At 34.8% G+C, this 20,952-nt stretch overlaps 1 protein-coding gene across 2 annotated transcripts in view; it reads left to right on the top strand.

Annotated features, from left to right (window-relative positions):
* prdm5.L (PR domain 5 L homeolog) overlaps window positions 1-20,952 on the top strand; it is a 75,321-nt gene that overhangs the window by 43,431 nt on the left and 10,938 nt on the right. For both annotated transcript variants that reach the window (XM_018251698.2, XM_018251694.2), the window contains 3 exons: window positions 811-971; window positions 4,012-4,105; window positions 14,786-14,871. In XM_018251698.2, the coding sequence (XP_018107187.1) occupies window positions 811-971; window positions 4,012-4,105; window positions 14,786-14,871 (341 nt within the window). The remainder of the gene's footprint in view (window positions 1-810; window positions 972-4,011; window positions 4,106-14,785; window positions 14,872-20,952) is intronic.

Raw genomic sequence — 20,952 nt, 5'->3', positions numbered from 1 at the left:
CTCTGAGCTCAGATTACAGGAGAGGTGCAAACTGAGCTTGCTCAAACCCAAGCCCTGGAGGTTTAAGCTGAAAAGAGGAAGTCTGATACAGAAGCCCATGTGTACACAATAAAAGGAAAGGACTCTGAGCAGCATTACTTTGAGGGTTTACTAGTGTGTTTATATAGACCTTTCTGATAAAGCTTACTTAGTTTTAACCCTTTCTTCTCATTTAAGTCTCACAGGGGAAGAGCCTCTGTTTTCCTTTTATATTTTAAGCAACATATCCTTCTTGGAACTAATGAATCCATGTTTAAAACTACTTGCGGAAATTTGCGGCCAGACTCAATTCAATGAGAAAAACCTCATTGAAAAATTCAATTGAAATCTATGGGAAAATCTGGAATTCAATTAGGAGAAAAGTTTTTGTCTTTGAATTGAGCCTGCTCATAGTCTGAAATGAGTTATGTATATGCTGCACATGAGTGAAGTTACAGCAATGTTATCTTATATATACTATGCTGTAAAGGCCTGAGAATTGTATATTTTTTTTATGAATTTATCTTCAGCAATAGTATTATCTTTAGGAGTCATTTACAATATGCAGAGCAGGGTGCAAAGTGCACAAAATGCGAGGAATCTGACAAGATTTTTGTACTTCATGCCTTAACCTGCAGAGATCTCTATTCACCCCATAAATACTATCCTGCTTTATGATACTATTTGTATTGTCTGAAAATGTTTTTCTTTTAGGTTTTAAACTCTGTGTGAGGTATTCTAAAGCTCCTTTAAAAATATTAAACTTACTCCATTTATTTTTATTTTTTTAAGGTGAGCGTACCTTTAAATGTGATCACTGTGATGCCACATTTAAAAGGAAAGATACATTAAATGTACATATTCAGGTGGTACATGATGGTCACAAGAAGTACAAATGTGATTTATGTGACAAAGCCTTTGTTACTCCTTCCGTACTTAAGAGTCATAAAAAAGTAAGTATGTGTCGGTTACTAAGATCCCATAAAAAGTTCATAATTTGTTTTGTAGTGCTTTGAACATACATTTGCAATATGAATGAACCCATGAGCCTCTAAAATCAACTGACAATTATTGGGTTCAGAAGCTACATAGGCATCATAATTCACACTTCTGCAGGCAGTGTAATGTAATACCATGATGTCAGTGGGGGCTTAGCCCATACAAAAAGAGCTGACTGTTCCTATTGTAATACTAAGGACCTACTCTACTTCTGGTATCTATGTTGTCATATCAATGGGCTCCTATCTTTTCTACTTACCATTATATACATTATTTCTGACTATATTCTTTTTATACTAATTGTCAAAACGGATTTGCTTGGGATGCGACTGATCAGCCTTCTGTTCACCCATTATATACTGTTATAATTTGCTTGCACACCCGTATGTACCACTACACTGACCTATGCATTTCAAGGTTGGCTGATGACCCCACATAGGAAGTTTATCATCAGTATGTATGTAACTTTATTTGTAAAGCGCTGTAGGGACCTGCAGCACTGTACACTATATATAAAAGTACAATTTATAATATGTAAAAGTACAATTTATAATATGTACACACAGGGAGGACAGGTAGCAGTCCAGCCCAGTTTTGCTTTCTAACCGATTATAGTTTCATGAACATGATCACTAAATCATTCACACATCGACTAATAATCATACATTTTTACCATGAAATACATTGCATGAAATAGTTTTGTTTGATGTTAAGTTTAGTGGTCCTTTCTGCTAATTGTTAATGCTGGAGCATAGATCGATCTTAAAGGAAAACCCATGTAAATTTGCTAACTACTGCTGGGTTTCTGGCCTAAAAACCTCAGCATTATTTTCCACAAATGGAATTTTGTAAGGAATATGAACTGATACTGGGTCTCCTTTAAGATTGCTCTAGCTGAAATGCTCCAGCAATCTTAAATAGGCCCCATAGTATTACATAATAGTAGCCTGAAAATCTTACCACAGTGTAGTGTCGCATAACTGATGCTGATTATTATTATTACATAATGCTTAACATCATTGAAATGTCAGTGGAGCTTACAATCTAAAGTCCCTACTATGCTTACACAGACCAAATTTGGTCAATTGCATCAGGAGTCATGCAGTCAGGACCGCCATCAGAAATCGCAGGGCCCCATACGACAAAATTTCCTGGGCCCCCTGAGCTGCACCCACCGCAAGCCCCACCTACAGGTCCGCCCTCCCCACCCCACAGGTCCGCCCCCCACCACACAGCAAAAAAACAAAAAAAAAATTGGTGGCTAGGGTTCCCACATGTTAATAAAAAATAAAAAGATATTGGTGGTCAAGGTCCCCCATAAAAAAAACATTTGTGGCCAGGGCCCTCCCATTAAAAAATATTGGTGGCTAAGACCCCACATGAGAAAGACCCCCACATTATGAGAAAATTGGTGGCCAGGGCCCCTTAAACGTCCATGCCTTCCGAAGTCAGCAGCTCTCAGAAAGATGGGGGGCCGGCTTATCAAGTAAGAGTGGCGTGGCCGGGCCCCCCTTACCCTCGGGCCCCCTACAACTCTCCCCCCTGTCCCCCCCTGATGGCTGCCCTACATGCAGTCATACAACGTCTGTGCAGAAAGTGCCATGTTGAGGTCTGTAAAGCATGGTCTCCTACTCTGTGGGGCTTACTCTTCTAGTTGGGTTTAGTCTGAAGGCTTCTTCATAAGATACCCTTAAATAATCAATTGCAGTGATGTTTTTGGGGTGAATACTTATTTGTAGTCTTGGAGATACTCAGAACTATAGAAGTAGGCCTTATGCAACATTGTTTTCATATCTCTTTAGCCTTGTATATTTAGTAATACTGTGTTTAGTATTTCCTCTATGGAGCCCACATATGGGGCTCCATAGTGGAACTTGAAATCAAGACGTTTTTAATAACACTGGTCTAATTTTCAATAGATAAACATTGTTGCAGGAAGACTTGGACAGATGAGTTCTTTTGGCTTTACATTTGCAAGTGTTAATGTTTAAAATGCGTATACACTGTATATTATGTGGGAAATGTCTCCTAATGATAGAAACATAGTTCCAGAAAATCTAAAAGGGAAATACAGTATATACAATACCGTATTCCTGTGATTAAATGCTTATTTTTGTTAAATTTCAACACACGTTCGCCTGCATCTCTGTTCTTCAGTGTACCAGGGACAGGGCTTTCTCAACTACAATGTTTCAGGGGCAGGAGAAGTTGTATTTGTTTGGATTGGCACGGTTAAACAGGGGACATCAACTCATGTTCTGGAGTTCTTTTGCTGATCATGAGAAGCAAGGGAAGGCTCCTAAAACTGATAAATACATAAAGCATGCCAAACATATCAAAGGGGCAAAATGGATGTTTGTATTATTTATCCACTCTGGTGAGAAAATCCTAATATAATATTACAAGCTGCTATGTTTGGTTCTATAGAATCAAAGCAAAAAAACTGCTTATTGTCCTACAAAGGACCTTCCCTCAACAGCCCTTCCTGGAACCGAGCTCCATTTTTTGTTTCTTGCTCTGGAAAAATGTACTACTCTAGCACTTTACACACTTGCCCCATTGCAGTCTGGTCTTTGTCCAGAATTAAAAACCTAGATAATGTATTAAAAAATCCAATTTTATCTTTCTGCTTATACAGCCATTGAATATTCATGTTTGCATGGGTTTAGTTGTTTATACTGAGTGCCTGTTGCAGGCTAACATGTGCTTACATTATATAAATGATGTCATTGTTATAAGCCATGCTGGTGTGATCCACCACACTTTAAATGGTCCTTTCTGATTAGTTTCAGCAGAAGAACCACATGCGTCTACCTGAGAATGCATTAAATTTACAAATAACTTTAAAAACATTAACATTTTTTATTTAATGTTTATGGGAAAATTTAGAAGAAATAACAGTTTTTTCTCATGCAATAAAAAGCTTTGGGTGGTGATCCAAAAAATAGAATATTATGATATAATTTTATAATATTGCCAGTTTTGTCATTTCAGACGCACACGGGGGAAAAAGAGAAAATATGCCCTTACTGCGGCCAGAAGTTTGCAAGCAATGGTACACTTAGAGTTCATATTCGAAGCCACACAGGTATGTTAATTACATTCTGTTTAAAGTTGCTAAATTAGACATAACTTCAGCCTGACCTTGTTTTCTGAACATGGGCTTCTAGTGCTTTGCATATAATGAGCCAGATTCAAATTGATGAGAAAAAACACATCTCCTAATTAAAATCAAGATTTTCCCTTTAAAGACAGATGCAATTTGCAAATTTATATCACTGTTTATCATATGAAAACTCTATTAAAGTCTATGGGAAAAAACTAGAACTGAATAAGGAGAAACGTTTTCTATCCTCAAATTGAAACGTTTTCTTGTTTAATTTAATGTAGCCCAATACAACATAACTGAAGTACAGTTATGTTTGCTCTGCTAAAAGAAAACTACAGCTTACAGAGAGATATATATATATATATATATAATTATGTATACTATTAGTTAGATAAAAAACGCACCAAACAGGGCTTAGTATAAAGTCAAAATATCTAAATTTATTTTCAACGTTTCACTCTGTCGCTCGAGCCATCTTCAGGAACAGCTCAAGCTACAGAGCCAAAACGTTGAAAATAAATTTTGATATTTTGACTTTATACTAAGCCCTGCTTGGTGCGGTTTTTTTTTTTTCTAACTAATAGTATTATTGTTTTGAACCAGCACACAGGCATTGGATTTTTTACCGTGTGCATCAGTCATAAATTGTTTTATATATATATATATATATATATAATATATATATATATATTAGGTATGTGGTCTCTTATCCGGAAACCCACTATCCAAAAAGCTTTAAATTACAGAGAGGCCATATCCTAAATAAATCCAATTTTTTTTTAAATGATTTCCTTTTTCTCTGTAATAATAAAAGTTTGCCTTGTATCTGAATGTAACTAAGCTGCTGCATAAAGCCAATTAATGAAAGGTACAAGTTAGCCCTGGTGCAATAAACCATAGCAACCAATAACATGTTTGCTTATAAACAGATGATTAGTAAATGCTACCTGAATGCTATAGATAACCTGTAGCAAACTTTGCACCATTTATTATATAACCCCGTGAGTTCCCTATCACATCACTACAGTCAACTTCATCATGCACTAACCTGAAGGAAACCCATAAATAGGCATAACAAAAACATACTACATACAACTCCTTGCAGGACCCAGGTTAGAATCAGAAGGCAGCACTATCCACTGAAACAAAGCTGTTCAGTGCTTCATGCCGACTCTTAGGCATGAAGTCATGCCGACTCAATAGTGATTTGTTTTGTGTGATAAATACAAACCAGAATTCCATTTACAATTTAGCCAAATTCCATTTGGCCAGATGCTTTGTATTCAGCTGAACTTAATCTGTACCTGTGTAAGTGTTACACCGCATCCCAACTGTTGGGAAAACCAGCTAAGTTGTTGAATGAAACAGGTGTAATCTTGTTTCATTCAACATAGTCTACAGCGTTATGTATTGTAACACTTTATAAATAAAGTTATACATACATACATACATCCCAAGGTTTCAGGTAAGCAACTAGAATCATTGGGGGCTTATTTTAGCTAACCAATTCACAATTTTGTTTTGAAACAGCCTGATAGCAAAGCTACTTTAGTATGACAAATTGTATCATTAATTACATATATGTTATCACTTGGTAGCATGTTTGGTTTAATGATTGTTGAATCACTTAAAATTGACATGACATTTTATAGTATTTCTTCCCTAAGGCCACAGGCTTCTTTTGAGCTCTCTCAGTCTGCTACATATACTGTACAGTAACTTTTTTGAAACAATAGCGAAACATAAGATTTATGGCATTGTAGTTTGTCTATTCAACAGCAACACCATTTTCTGACTAGTATTTCAAGGAATCGTTCTTTGCCTTCTGGAAGTTTACATGGAATTCTTTTGCAGTTTAATCAGGACTATGTAAGGACAAGCTTGCCTAATGTCATTAATCACCAACTATTAATGCAAGCCATCACAAACCTACAAGTCTCTTATGAATATCTTCTAGACTCAATCAGTGTTCAGTAGAGTCTAATGTACACAGATGTGGTTTAAGATTGAAGTGAAAACTTGAATGATTGTTTCCTTGTGTTTTTCATTCAGATGCAAAATGTTGGGGGTATCTGCCATAGTTTTGTGCTTTAATTATTTGTTCTTATATTGAAGTCTTAAATACTCTGAAGAATAAAAATTAAAATGTATTAAATGCCACTGTTAAACCTTTTCATAAAACAGTAAAACATAAGTATATATAGATGCATGCACTGGAAATTTGTGTCATTTGTGTTTTCTAATATTTAAATACTCTTTATATAGGTATAGGATCCCATATCCAAAAAAGTTATCCAGAAAGCTCAGAATTACAGTAAAGTAAGGCCGTCTATAGTGTCCATTTTAAAGGGGACTTGCCAGACGTAATAAGCTATATGACAAAAAACATTTATAAAGTAAACATGAAACCCATATTATTTTTTTATTAAACCATCCATGCCTATTATTAAGGTTTTTAACAATCGTAGCTGTCATACATTTTTCTGCCTTAGGCACAGATGCGGTTAGGCAATTACTTTAAAGGGATACTGTCATGGGAAAACATGTTTTTTTAAAAACACATCCGTTAATAGTTTTGCTTCCAATAATGATTAATTATATCTTAGATTAAATCAAGTATAAATTACTGTTACTACAGAGAAAAAGGAAATAATTTTTTAATATGTGGATTATTTGGATAAAATGGAGTCAACGGGAGACGGCCTTTCCATAATTCGGAGCTTTCTGGATAACTGGTTTCCTGATAATGGATCCCTTACCTCTAATAAAACCGTAGCTTGTACTACATCCTAAACTAACAGCCTGGGGAATAAATGCCCCCTGTAATATTTATTAGGCAGTGCAGTTTTCTTGCAGGACAGCACTAATGGGAGCAATCTCTTATATTTTTGGTACACAGTCTGACAAATTGAAGATATCTTTCAACTTCAAATTACCAAAGTAAAAATTTGCTTATAAAATGTCTGAAAATTAGCCCAAGTCTTGCAGTTTATCTAATACATGGCCTTAGGTTAGTTATATGAATTTTAGAGGGTCATCTGTACAATTTTGATGCCCAAAGATGAAGAAAATAAATAAAATATGTAACATGTAGAGACCCCAAAAATACATGGACTTACAAAACATGGCATAAGAGCCATAATAATAAGTTTATCCCATAAGAAAATATATATTCGAAGAGTACACATTCTGACAAAATCAAGACGTTGATCATTTCCAAACTACAAACTGCTAATGTAAGCTAAAAGCTGTGGTTTTTATGACATGTTCTAAGAAATGTATTGCTTGACTGCAATTCCCATATTCTTTCTTCTTAGCATGATGCTGTCTTGAGAGGGCTAAAATGAAGAAAGATAAAGAGAGGGAGTCACCCTGGGAGATGTCTCTTTTAATGGCTCTTTGCCTTGTTGTGATGTTCCTTTCATTTAAAAGAGGTGCTTCGTTCTCAAGTAGAGCTATATAAATAAAAATATACATACATACAGTACAGTGCTTCGTTCTCATGTAGAGCTATATAAATAAAAATATACATACATAAAACAGTGTTCTTCATCCTCACATTAAAACTTCCACAAACTGCTTTACCATAAGACACACAGTATAAGTCCATTATCAAGTATACTTATTTTGCTTTGACTGCTAATTAACTTGATATGTGCAATATAGCCCTTTACATTTATAAACTGGTCATATATAATGGCAAATCTGTTGGCTTTTTTGGTTATAGGGAGGGCGGAGCAGTGCAAGTTACTTCAGAAACATACATTTGGTTGACGAGAGGCTGCAAGACATGGACCATTAAAGAGTTAGAGAAAAAACTGTAAGATTTTGTAAGAATAGACTAGTTGATCAAAAGGAGAATGATTTGTAGGAGTGTAGGAATTTTTCAGGGTCTTGTGATATTGAATAGATTTAGAATCGGAATAGGTAGGAAGGGACTGCTTGGCTTTCCTACCAACAGACCTCCAATAACACTGGCTACCCAGTCAATTTTCTTTAAAGGAGAACTAAATGTATACACACTGGGGTCGCCATAATGTTAGGCACCCGCCAGTGATTATAATCGCATACCTGTTACCCCAGGACTGTGCTTCTGTACTCAAAAAACTTCACTGCACTGGGGTATCTCTGTAGGAGTTCACACCTTCTTCTTCTTCTTCTGCTTCATCCATCTTCTCTTTGTTCTGGTCCGGGTGTGTATAATATTTTATTGGATGTTTTGGCAATGACATGTATCTATATGACCATTTATTGAAATCTAGTAAGATATTGTATAATATAAAGGTTCACATTGTATATGTGCGTGTGAGTGAGTATCATCGTAGTTAACTAAATCACTTATAGTAATAGAAATATTTCACTGACAATCAGTAGTGGAGACCATGGATTTCCATAAATTGATCAAAGCAGAGTCTTATCATTTATAGCACATAAATATTAAGTTACGATTTCTTACTTCACAGACATCTGATGAAAGATGTAACGATGTAGTCATTATGAGGCATTACTCTAGTAATTCCTATCAGAAAGACAGCTATAATAGTTTTCAGAAGGAGAGATTCCTCAAGCCCTTATTTTCTTTTCCCTTAACCTACTATTAAGAAAACATTTTTCAGCTGTCTGTAGGGGTCTAATTTGCTTTCATAAGTTTGTTTTGATCTAGATGCTCATGATAAAGCCAAAATAATTTCACTTGGCATTGGAAAACCAATGATCACTCTGGCATCTCGGATTTTCAACACTTAAATGCCCTTTTAATGATATGTAAAGCATTACATACCTTCTTGTGTTATGGCTCATTTTGGGGAAATATTTAACATAACTTTTGTCTTTGTGATTAATGGATTTTTGAACAGGTAAAGGTTGCATGTTTTAAAAAAACATTTTTCATGTAAACTGTACTTTAGGCTTATTAGCCTTCAAAGTCTTTTCAGGTCAGCTGTGGTGAGACACCACATTTATTATATTTATCCTTCATTCTCTCAGCACTTCACCCTGTTGTTCCCAGCATGAGAACTTTCCACTTCTTTAGCTGTGTTAGCTACAGAAGAAACACGTTTGCCTCGCTTGGCACTGCATATTGATGTATCACCGTCTTTTCCAACTAAACAGCGTAATGATGACATCCTCTGATGTTTTGTCAACATTTTTGTTAACAAATTATTCTCACACACTATCTGATTCTCAGCAGTCCTACAGGGGAACATGTCTCTTCAGTGCCAAAAATGTATAGGATTCAAGCTTGGGTCACCATGCTGCAGCCCTCCAGCTGGTTTTGAACATAAGGAAACTCATTGTTAGACTGAGATTTTGTGAAAATTTAAATTCAACAATAGCTGAAAAAGTGTTTTTCAGTAGAAAATAGTTTTAAAAAGAGGTTTTTAAATCTCTGCAGATGTAAAATAATTTTTTAAATATAAATGGGGAAATTGATAATAAAATTTGTAAAGGAATATAAATTGGCATTTTATGTGCAATATTGTTAATTAATCATTCTGACTTTGCAATTTTTAACTGAACCTAGCACTTTTTTACTGAGCCTAGCACTTTTTTTTAAAGACGTGCTTGACGGTGGTGTGGATTTGTTACAAATTAACAGCTTTTATAGGAGGGCGTTTTATCACATACTCTATGCACTGGAGCATGCTTTAAAATGTGTAACCATTTTTTCTGGTGGCAAATAAGGCAAGAAATACAGTTGGGGGGTTACAGTATACATAACATAGAGACTGATTTATAAATGGTCAATATTGGAATGTTTCCTACTTTATTACAGCAACAAGCATCAAAAGTGGCATAAATAGAATTTGAAAAGGTTATAGCTATGGCATCTATACAGAGATCTTCAACAATATCTCATTACTGTATACTAGCTTGATAAACTTGCTGTGTCTGCCATGTGGCAGAGAAGTGTCACTACAGGTATGGGACCTGTTATCTAGAATGCTCTGGACCTGGGGTTTTCTGGATAATGGATCTTTCCGTCATTTGCATCTTCATACTTTAGGTCTTCTAGAAAATCATGTAAACATTAAATAAACCCAATAGGCTGTTTTTGCTTCCATTAAGGATTAATTGTATCTTAGTTTGGATTAAGTACAAGGTATTGTTTCATTATTACAAAGAAAAAGGAAATCATTTTTAAAAATGGTTATTATTTGGATAAAATGGAGTTTATGGGAGATGGCATTTCCGTATTTTGGAGTTATCTGGATCCCATACCTGTACTTAATAAACGTATTATGCCATAGAAATAATTTTTCCTACGACAGGTCACTTGGGTCTAAATGGTTTATGCTATTCTAAAAGGATCCACATTGGTTGAAATAGAAATAGATTTAAAATGGATTGGAAATTAAAGATATTCATCAGAATAGTAGTTAAGTAAATAATTAGAAAAATATAATGTAATAAAATGGCCCAGTTTTATGATTAGCATTTACATTAGCTGTGTTTTAAAATACTGTGAGCACCCATTAAAAGGATTTTCTACAAAAATAGGCTGAAAGTGTCTACTTTCCTAAAATACCTGCTGTTTTGTCACCTACTGGAGATCACTGTGTTTTTGTCTCATTATAAATGTACCCTTGTGTATATGTTTATGTGTATGTGTGTGTGTGTGTAAGTGGACAGAGTAATTAGAACAGGTCTTGCCAACAGAAATGTGTTTGAACTGGTGCCATTATATAGTACACAGTTTTGTGTATTGATACACTCTGGGAAAGTGGCTGGAATGGTGACCATGAATAAGTGCATGAAATGTAATGTGTCTAGCAACCAAGACCACCAGTTTTCTTCTTGTATACACAGTTTGTATTAATTAAAACAGACAATCTCCTATGGCCATAATCAATGCGTATCCCACTGCATTCTTTGTTCTTAGGTTTTCAGGCACATGATCCCTTTGCAATGGTTTTGAATTGATGACAAACACATAGTAGCGTGGGAGAGAAAGAACTTTACTCAATAGACGAGGATCTGAATTCCCATTTGTAGTCAGGAATAAGTATGTGAAAACATCACAACAAAAAACAAAGCCAAATATAAGGTTTGCAGTGGCTGGCATTGTTCTGTTATTTCCCATTTACATTTTGACAACTTCTGTTAATATGTCTAATAAAATTCAATGAAAGCTTTATTTAGGTGTGTGTATATTAAGTTTCATATAGTGGTTAGCCTTCTGAGATCTGTGTGTATCCAGAGAAAACTAGTGCTAAGCTTTATTTCCCAAGCGATTCATTTGGATGTTTTTTGGGCATTTGGCTGGCATTGCTTTTTGTTTTATATTTGTAATTACAGTCTGATTTTTCTTCTATTTGATATATATTAAAGACAATGGGGTGCTGACTAGATTATTTTGGGATTCATTTTATAACATCCAACTCAAAAAAAGTTATAGGATTGGTAGTGGGTTGAATTAACCTCAACATAATTGGTTTCCCTCCAATAAGTATTATTTATTTATTTATTAGTTGGTCAAGTACAATGTACTGTTTTATTAATACAGAGAAAATACTTTTTTTTATAATTATTTCATTACATAGAGTCTATGGGCAATGGCCTTCCTGTAATCCTGAGCTTTCCGGATGCCAGGTTTCCAGATAACTGATCTGTATTAGCACCAATGTTAATTTTAAGATATACATTTGCATTTAAACCTATAATTTATGGTGTAGACATCCACAGTTGCAGGCATAGAGATAACCTTTAAGCCTGTACCTATGAACAATTTCATTGAACAAAGTATTCAGTTTATCCATAATCACTGGCACCTATTCATAATTTTTATAAAATGTGGCTTATTGTACTACAGTCCTACACCTTTATGTGACTGGCCTCAATTGAAGCGTGAACTTCACTACAGATATAAACTCTTCCCTTACTAGAAGTGTATCTGCCACATAATTTTTACAAGTTAGAAATGTAAACCTCAACTCAGATGCAAAACAGCACTGTCACAGCAGGAAGGAGGAAAAGTCAGCTTGTAATGAATGTGGAGCGATGAGGGAGGTGGAATATTAACCTGTAGATTAGGCAGTGAAGACAATCCTAGAAAATTAAAAACATGCTGCATAAGATATATACACAGAAAGATGAGAAGGATAATGGGAAAATCGTGACACAAAAAAGAAGGTGAGAGGTGAAGCTGATATTTTAGTAGGAAATGGTAAACAGATTGGAGAAAGGGTGGAAATGGGGGAAAGAGAAAATGTCCAAACTGGAAGAAAAAGACAGGATTCCGGACAAATTTTAATTTAAATTAAAAAAAATAAATGTGGGGAGATGAAAAAAGTTGAAAGTTAAGAAAGGAAGAGCAATATATGAAAAATAAATAAACAGTGTGTTTGAGAAGAAAGAATTGTATGATTTTAGAAAAGTGAATTTAGAGGGGTATAAAAATTTTCTTGAAATACTGGCTGCAAGATCACCTGGCATCAGGCTGCAAGGGCTTTCTAATCTTGAGCCCCTATTTGTACTGTAATAATAATAAAGGGATGTGTAACTTTCTGAGACTGTATGACTTAATGATAATGAAGTGATTCAAATTGGGGATAGGGGAGCAATTACCCTTCTTTGCTATGGAGCTACCCTTTGCAGTGCACTAACATATACAAAGCTGTAGGTCTGTTTAAGGAAATTGTTTTCTTTCTGTTCTTTCATTTTGCATTTACTGAATATTTTTAACAGAGGTTTACAAGCTCCTGCTTCCACCCAGTGACCTGCTTGCTTTCGGTGTAACCCATAGGGTATCCCACTAGTGGAGCAGGAACTCTGAAAATATTTATCTTCATCCAATTTAAACACAAAGTTTTTTACTTACCTGTTATGAATAATCAGTTATGACAGACTATAAATCATCTTCATAGCTAAATTCGGTTATTCTCACGGGACCTCTATGCTCTAAAAATTCTTAACCCTAAACTGATCCCAGCTTAGATTAAGCTTTTATAACGTTTCTAGTTTTTTATTATTTGTTTCTATGATCTAGTGAACAGTTTCATTTAAAAAGAAAAAAAGTCGAAGTACTTTGGCAAAAAGGTTTACATTTCTTTAGTTTAAATACAGACTCAAATAATACTTTTGATATCTGCAAGTATGATTTTACATCTGTAAAATGTCGGTCTGTAATTGAAAAACTATTTTTCATTGCTGATGTTGACAAAAAGATGAAGTGTTTCTGACTTTTCTGGATTCAAGACCTATTATTTTCATTAAAAGATTACAAAATATGTAAAAACATCAAAACTGTTACTCTATTTTATATATAGGGAAAAAGGTTCAAAATCGGATTCAAAATAAGCCCTGTCATTACAAGTACACAGAGGCCCAAACAGCCCCCCATAGGCCCAATAAATAGTGACTGTCTATAGTATCTTACAGCAACCCCATGGCATTTGCCAGAATCCATATACTGGCAGTCTTGGCCTGATGGGAATGTATATTAACACAAACTACCTTCAATACTAAAACAGTCACCCACTGCAAGTTTTCCTGTATTGGTCAGCCCCATTGCAGCCAGGGGTTATAGAGTGATGGAAGAAATGTGCCCAGGCCATTAGCAACCAATCAGGTGCTGCTATTATTATTCTAAATGTTTGAGAGCGCTGTTATTAGATAGCCCATCTGTTTATAGCCCTACAATTTTCCAACTATATGGTTTATTGTAACTTAGCCTAGGCTCCAGTTAGGCATTTCTGTTGCATCTACTGCTGTCTGAGGTCAACCTTACTTCAGATGTCCAGAGCAAATTATTTTGCTTGGATTACAGTGGTTCCTCTTAGAGCATAATTATGGTGATGATATCACTGCACTATGCAGCCACCTGTGGCTACAATAAACACAATTTGAAAACATGGATATTGAAAGGAGTTAGCTGAAAGAGTCAGCGGCTTAAGCTCAAACTTGATGTAAGTTGCTAGCTGTTGCGCTCTATATATGTATATATATATATATATATATATATATATATATATATATATATATAAATAGCATTTACATTAAGAGAGTGAAAATACTGCAGAGTGAGAACTTTCTGTATAGTTTAAAAACATTTATTTACAGGGCAGCTTTCTTTCCCATTATAGCATAGTCAATGTAATTTGAATTTTCTTGTGCTTGTAGGGCAACATTGTTCTCAATACATTCATGCTCTTAGTTAAATATAGTGCAAAAGGGGAATTAGATTATAGTAATTAAATGGGAAGGTTGAAATCCAGATGGCAGAAATGCCGAACAGATGTGTAGTGATGTTAGCACTCTTTAAGAAAGTGTGTATCAAAGCAGCTCACTGAAAATATACCAGCCACAACAAAACTGGCTCATAATTCACTTGCTAACAGGACTGTCAATTTTTGCTTTACATATCTCTCCATGCAGTCAGACACTGCTAGAAAACATCAGGCAACTAAAAAGGGGCCCTTTGATCCAAGTCAGTGTGTTGCCAGTGCATTCTTTTGTTCTTCATGTGAAGATTTGGAAAGTTCAGATCTCTGTTCTCTCCTTTTCATTTTTTGGTCTATCCATTAATGAACATGAACTTCAGAGTACAAAAATGTGCCTCCTATTGTAGCTGCCCTGCTGCGCTTGCTTGAATTGCTAGAGCAGGGGTTTTTCTTCCTTAACTCACTGTACTAAATGTAATGCTAATCTTATTTGCAGGTGAGCGCCCTTACCAGTGTCCCTACTGTGACAAAGCATTCAGTAAGAATGACGGGTTAAAGATGCACATCAGGACACACACAAGGGTAAGTAAGGCTCAGCTCATGCAAAGCTATTACACTGCAGACTACTCCATAAATAGAATTTTTGTATTTACTTAACTTATATCCTTGAGTCAGTCAAGAATAAAAGAGACACTATCCTAATGTGAATAATGTGTAATTTTTTAAATGTCTACCTTGTGCTATCCTTCTTTCTTTACAATAAACACTCTTGTCTCTTCTAGCCCAATATATATTTCCATTTGCTTCCCAGAATTCCGAATCTCTTTTCCTTTGGCTTCTGCAGTGATGGAATCAGGTTTAAAGTGGGGCAAATCACACATACATAGCACCAGAAAAGGTTTTTAAAGGGGTACTGGCATGTTCCTGTGTAAATTTGGAATGTGTCATTAAAATTAAACAATATATTTTCGAATTTAAATAAAATGGGCTAAAGGGCTTACAACAGATTTTTTACACATAGTCCCCCTTTACATCTAAAAAGTTAGTTTGGTCAAAAAACGACTGATTGAGTTCCTCTACTAAATACACTTTGGTCATTAGTGACTGCTAGGCACACAGCACACTCATGGAACATAACATCAGGCCAGCCCTAAAGTGTTTATTTCATACATACACATAAACATGCACTTTTCACCCTTCAAGGAGAATTTTTGATCTAACAGAAGTGTGTGAAGTTCTTATAATGATGATAGATGGAGCATATGCATGAAAGCATGATTACTGCATACAACTTTCATTATGGGCAAAGAAAGGTGAAAGAAAATTCTCTACAAAATTCTTCAAATTTCTTTCTCACCCTTTGTCATGTGCCCTTAAAACACTAATAGAGAGTATGATAGCAATCAGACCCAACTGTGCATAATCTACAAATAGATAAATATATATAAATACAGGTATAGAATATAGTATGCAGAATGTTTGAGACCTGGGGCTTTCCATAATTTGTATATCCATAACTTAAGGGGGTTATTTATCAAAGTTCTAATGTTTGAGGTTTTTTTTTACCTCGAATAAATTCACTACTCGAATGGTTTCTTATTTAAGAAAAACTAGATTCAGTGAGTTGCTAAACCTGAAAATTCAAATTGATCGACTTTTACTCTAATTGATCAAGTTTTCGGGCAAGACCCTCTGAAAAAAACTCCTACATGACCTCAACAGGTTTTAGATGATGTATTTTCGGATTCAAGCTACTTCCATGGTTGGGTATAATAAATCCCGAATAATTCAAATTTTATTTTTATTTTTTTTAACCTGAAAACTCGAATTTTGTGGAAAACAACTGGAACCTTAACAAATAACCCACTAAGTCTGCTAAAAAAAAATTAAACATTTAATAAACCCAGTAGGATTGTTTTGCCATAAATATGGATTCATGCAGCATAGCTAGGATCAAGTACAAGTACTGTTATTTATTACGGAGAAAAAGGAAAACGTTTTAAAAAAAAAAAAATTTGAATTATTTGCTTAAAATGGACTCTATTGAAGCTGGCCTTCCTGTAATTTGGAGATTTCTAAATAGTGGGTTTCCAAATAAGGCATCCTATAATAACAACTGGTTTAATAGTTCTTGTCTTTAATACATTACTTTTTTTATATATATACAGAGAAAACAGAAATCATTTTAAAAATTCTAAGTCTATAGGAGATAATATGGAGCTTTCTGGATAACAGATCCCATACCGGTACTTAAATGACTGTTCCATACAAATGTAAATCTCATAGGTTAGTTGAAAACCAAAAAAAATCTTGGTTGAATCCAGTCAAATGACTTAGCAAAAGTTTAACTAATCTCTGCATGCCACCTTTTACTCTGTTAACTAGGTTTTTGTGTTGCTAAAGTAAAAAGAGCAGTTACTTTATGATCATCATGAAACCATTCAGCCCTTTATGTATTGGCTCAAGCAGATTAGAAAATGGGGTAAAGGTGTGCTCAAAGTATAAATACACCTTATTTTAATGGTGAGGGTTTCCTTGTGCGCCATAATTACTTTTAATGGGTCTTTGAAGATTTACCATCTTAGATAAACACAACCTTTCCCACAAAAGTGATGATAATCGCTTGTGAATATCATGAGAGGTATAATGAATTACAAGATTTTGCACCCGATTTTATTTCTGTGTAAGGTCTTTGTAAGGGTCTGGTAAAAATTATTTGGCAACCAAGCTGCTAAAACCCCAGTGTAACGTAATTAAATTATCAAAGAACTGGAGAAATTTAAACTTAACTGCACTGAATGAATGAGATGGTATAATGTGCCAACCATGCTTTGTTTGCTTTCAGGAAAAAATGAAATTTAAATTAAACAAAGCTACTGTAAATGTTCTGAGTTGTTAATGCATTTAAAATAAACCTAGCCTTTAAAGGACAACGAAAGGTTAAAAAAAATGTTCTCATTTAAAAGACATAGTTTGCAAGCACTCACAGCCCATAGTAATTCCTGTGTTCCTGGTGTCATTTGAGAGGAATGACGCTCTAAGCGGAAAGCAAGAACAGGACTCCATCTACGTCACAGAAATCTGATTGCGTTTCCTGATGGAGATATTTCTCGTCTCTGTGCATGCTTGAAATATGAACCTTTCCTTGGTGCAGTCTCTGCTATATGTTCATGCGCATAATTTTTATTGGGGCATGCGCACTATCGAACAGTGAGGGAACGGAAGTGGGCATACCTTACACAGGATGGAAGCGGCGTTAAGCAAAACAGGCTGTAAATCAGATATATGAATAACTACTTAAATGTACGCATTGGTGAGCTAAAAATATAGCGATCAAACACTACCATAGTAGGACTATTCAGGGGTGTAGTGTGTTATATTTGCCTTTCATTCTCCTTTAAAGTAATTTTGTCATCTCTGTTACTGATGCTTCAGTCTGAAAGTTAAATAGAGATGAGCAAAGGGTTGTATTTTCAATTGTGGTGTACTTTAAGAGCCCAGTTTAATTCTTGAGCCACCGTGCTCGAGCATTCGGGTCCAAAAACCATGAGAGAGTTCCTAAACTCTCGTGTGGTTTCTTCCTTCAAATAAAAAGCTCAGCTGCCAAGGTACAGGTAAAGGATCCCTTATCCGGAAATCCGATATCCAGAAAGCTCTTAAATCAGGCCCCCAGTTGCCGAGTCAGAAATTGACACTTGTGTTCTATTTGCTTTAGATATAAAGTCTTGCGAGTAGGACCCTCTAATCCTATTCTTACTTCATAAACCCTTGTTTGTTAAACTATTTCATGATCCCTGTTTGTTAAAAATATATGTAAAGCACTGTGTAATTTGCCAGCGCTATATTAGAAAAGATAATGATGATCTATTTGTAGAACAGCACAAGCAGTTTTAAATTTTAAGTGGTCACTTTAAAGCTGACGTTTTCACATAAGTATTTGTCCTACAGGGAAGTCAGTGAGTGTCTAGAACACAAAAAGGTGACCACTAATCCTTATTATTGAACTGTAGTGGTAAATTATACCTTGTAAGTTTGCGCTCCTGACACCACATCATCCGTATTCAGATTTGTTGTTTTGTTGTTACTGCAAAGGATCTGCTTAAATACTGTATCTATATATATATATATATATATATATATATATATATATATATATATATATATATATATATATATATATATATATATACACTATTGTTATGTATGTTTTACAATAGCAAAGGGAGTGTATGGTGACTATATTTTAATTTTCAGGTCATTTATGGATTATATTGCCCAAGGACAATGGTTTAACATTGGGGTTCATACATAATTATGGTCTGCCTTGTAAAGCACTTGATGTTCTGTGTTCTTGCATGTACTTCAACAATTAAGTACATCATTTTGCAGACGTAATTATTTATAAATGGAACTCTTAAGAGTTAAGATACGACTTTGTTTTATAATGTCAATTTCCTAAGGAAGCATTTGTTTATCAGTTGCTTTCCTTGGGTTCTAACTACTAACAGTTGTGATGCAAGCAGTCTGTCATACATTGATGTTCTGATTAAAAAAAAAAACTCGACTCCTTAGATCACTTTAAAAACAAATGATTTCATTAGCAATTACCAAAGTTATATACTGTAGCTCTTTACTCTTAACAATATCTGTCAAATCAAATAGTGGCAGCTTTTCAGTGGCATCATAGGGAGCATGTTTCATAGCAACTTTAAAAGGTTGACTTAATTTCTATTCTTTTGATAGCATGGGCTTTAAGGAAAATCCAGTTGCTCTTTATTCAGGGATAATTATGTTACTTCAGGGTAGCTATTCTAATTGTTTGTATTTATACTGGCTGAGACACTTAGGGGGAGATTTATTATGTGGTGTAAAAAACGGTGGAATAATTCACCACTCATCACCAAGTATCTCAGTGAAAAAAAACGGGATAAAAATGGAGTAATTTTTTATACGCTTTTTTTTTAGCAGCTTCCACTGGAACTTAGTTACACAATACTAATGGTGGAAAATCTGGCGTTCACATGGTGTAAAATATCTCCAATTATTTTACACAGCTCATTACACCGTTTTTCAGGCAAATCACATTTTACACAGCATAATAAATAGGCCCCTTAGTGTGCCATAGTCCTTACTCTATGTAATAGTTTGTATCTGCCAGAATCTCCAGTAATTTTCATTATTCATAAGTTTTTTTCTTTTTTTTTGTTCTACTTTTTTTAGTTTAGTTTTCATTAAATGCATGGATATTGGGACATGTCTCAGTATAACTTACTACGAAGGGGTGTTTGGAGGGGTGGCCTATACTGTCCCTCTCGGAACTTGGGGGATATGTCATTTATGTGTGAAAAACTGTGTGACTGTAAAGTGACTAACGATGTAGAAGAAAACGTATGGCTTATTAGAATGTGCATTTCCGTTTTCTTTTTTGTTAAATCGATTTTGAAATCTTATCTCAGTTGACAACTGATTGTTATTTCATTGAGCTTTGTCATTAGTAATATTACTTGGCTTGACAATCACTTTCACTTTCTTCCATTTCTCAGGTGTCCTTTGACTGCTGTTCTAATCTATTTGTGGTCTCTGACAACCCCAGTATAATGAACCAAACATTTTTTATTTTGTGTAATGGACTCTGTTACATCACTGCCAATACATTTGCCTCAGGGGGAAAGCAGCTGGCCCCATAAATTGTAGCAAATGGTAATAAATACTACTTAAATAGTACTAAATACTACTTAAAGTTGAACATCACTGAGTGTAGAATCCATGTGTTGCTTTATTTTTTTTGTCTTTGTATTTTCAAGCTAAATATATCGGGCATTGAATAGACCACAATTGCTTGCCCTAAAAATTGATTTCTGGAACTTGTGAAAATCACTGCATATTTATTGTGCTTCCAAAATTACTCAAGGCTTGGAGTACCACATTTCACTTTTGCCAGTTAGTCAACGCTTATTAATTAGCTGCACTTGTTACATGTAATAACTTCAACAAAGAACATAGTTTAATTTAATCAGAAAGCATTCCGTCTTATTTCAGAAAAATAAGTTGGACGATTCCTGGGAATGGAGGTTTGTATGTGTGTTAAACAAAGACACAGGCAAAAATTGTACAAATAAATGTATAAATAATGGGCCAGATTCAACTAAATGAAAAAAAAATATATCTCATGAAAACTCAATAGAAGTCTAAAGGAAAATTTGGAATTGAATTAGGAGATATGTGTTTCTCATGGAATTGAATCTGGCCCAGTAGTAGAAATTATTACAGGTATGAGATGTATTTTCCAGAATACTGGGGGCCCAAAGTATTCAAGATAAAGGTACACCATGCCCTAAAAGCTACTGTGAAACATTTAAATTAAAAACAAGAACTAATAGCATTATAAAATAAAAATACATTTAAAGTACTATTTGCAGTCTTGTGTACCACTTTCCCCAGCCCTGACTCCCACCATATGCTTCAACGTATTGAGAAGTTTCCCTATCTTCTACAGTTAATTTAAAAAGTGTAAGGGGGTTATTTTAGTGCTTTGTGAGGTTTATTTATACCTTGAATTACCGTAACTCACAACTCAATTTTTTTTGATTTTAGAAAAATTAGTAAGAGAAAGACAAAACTGTAAGCATGCCTGCCACAAATGACATATAAGTTACTCTTGCA

The sequence above is a fragment of the Xenopus laevis genome, chromosome 1L, assembly GCF_017654675.1.
Source record: "Xenopus laevis strain J_2021 chromosome 1L, Xenopus_laevis_v10.1, whole genome shotgun sequence".
Taxonomy (NCBI): Eukaryota; Metazoa; Chordata; class Amphibia; order Anura; family Pipidae; genus Xenopus; species Xenopus laevis.
The sequence above is the reverse complement of the archived record's forward strand: the minus strand, read 5'-3'. Positions and strand labels throughout refer to the sequence as shown.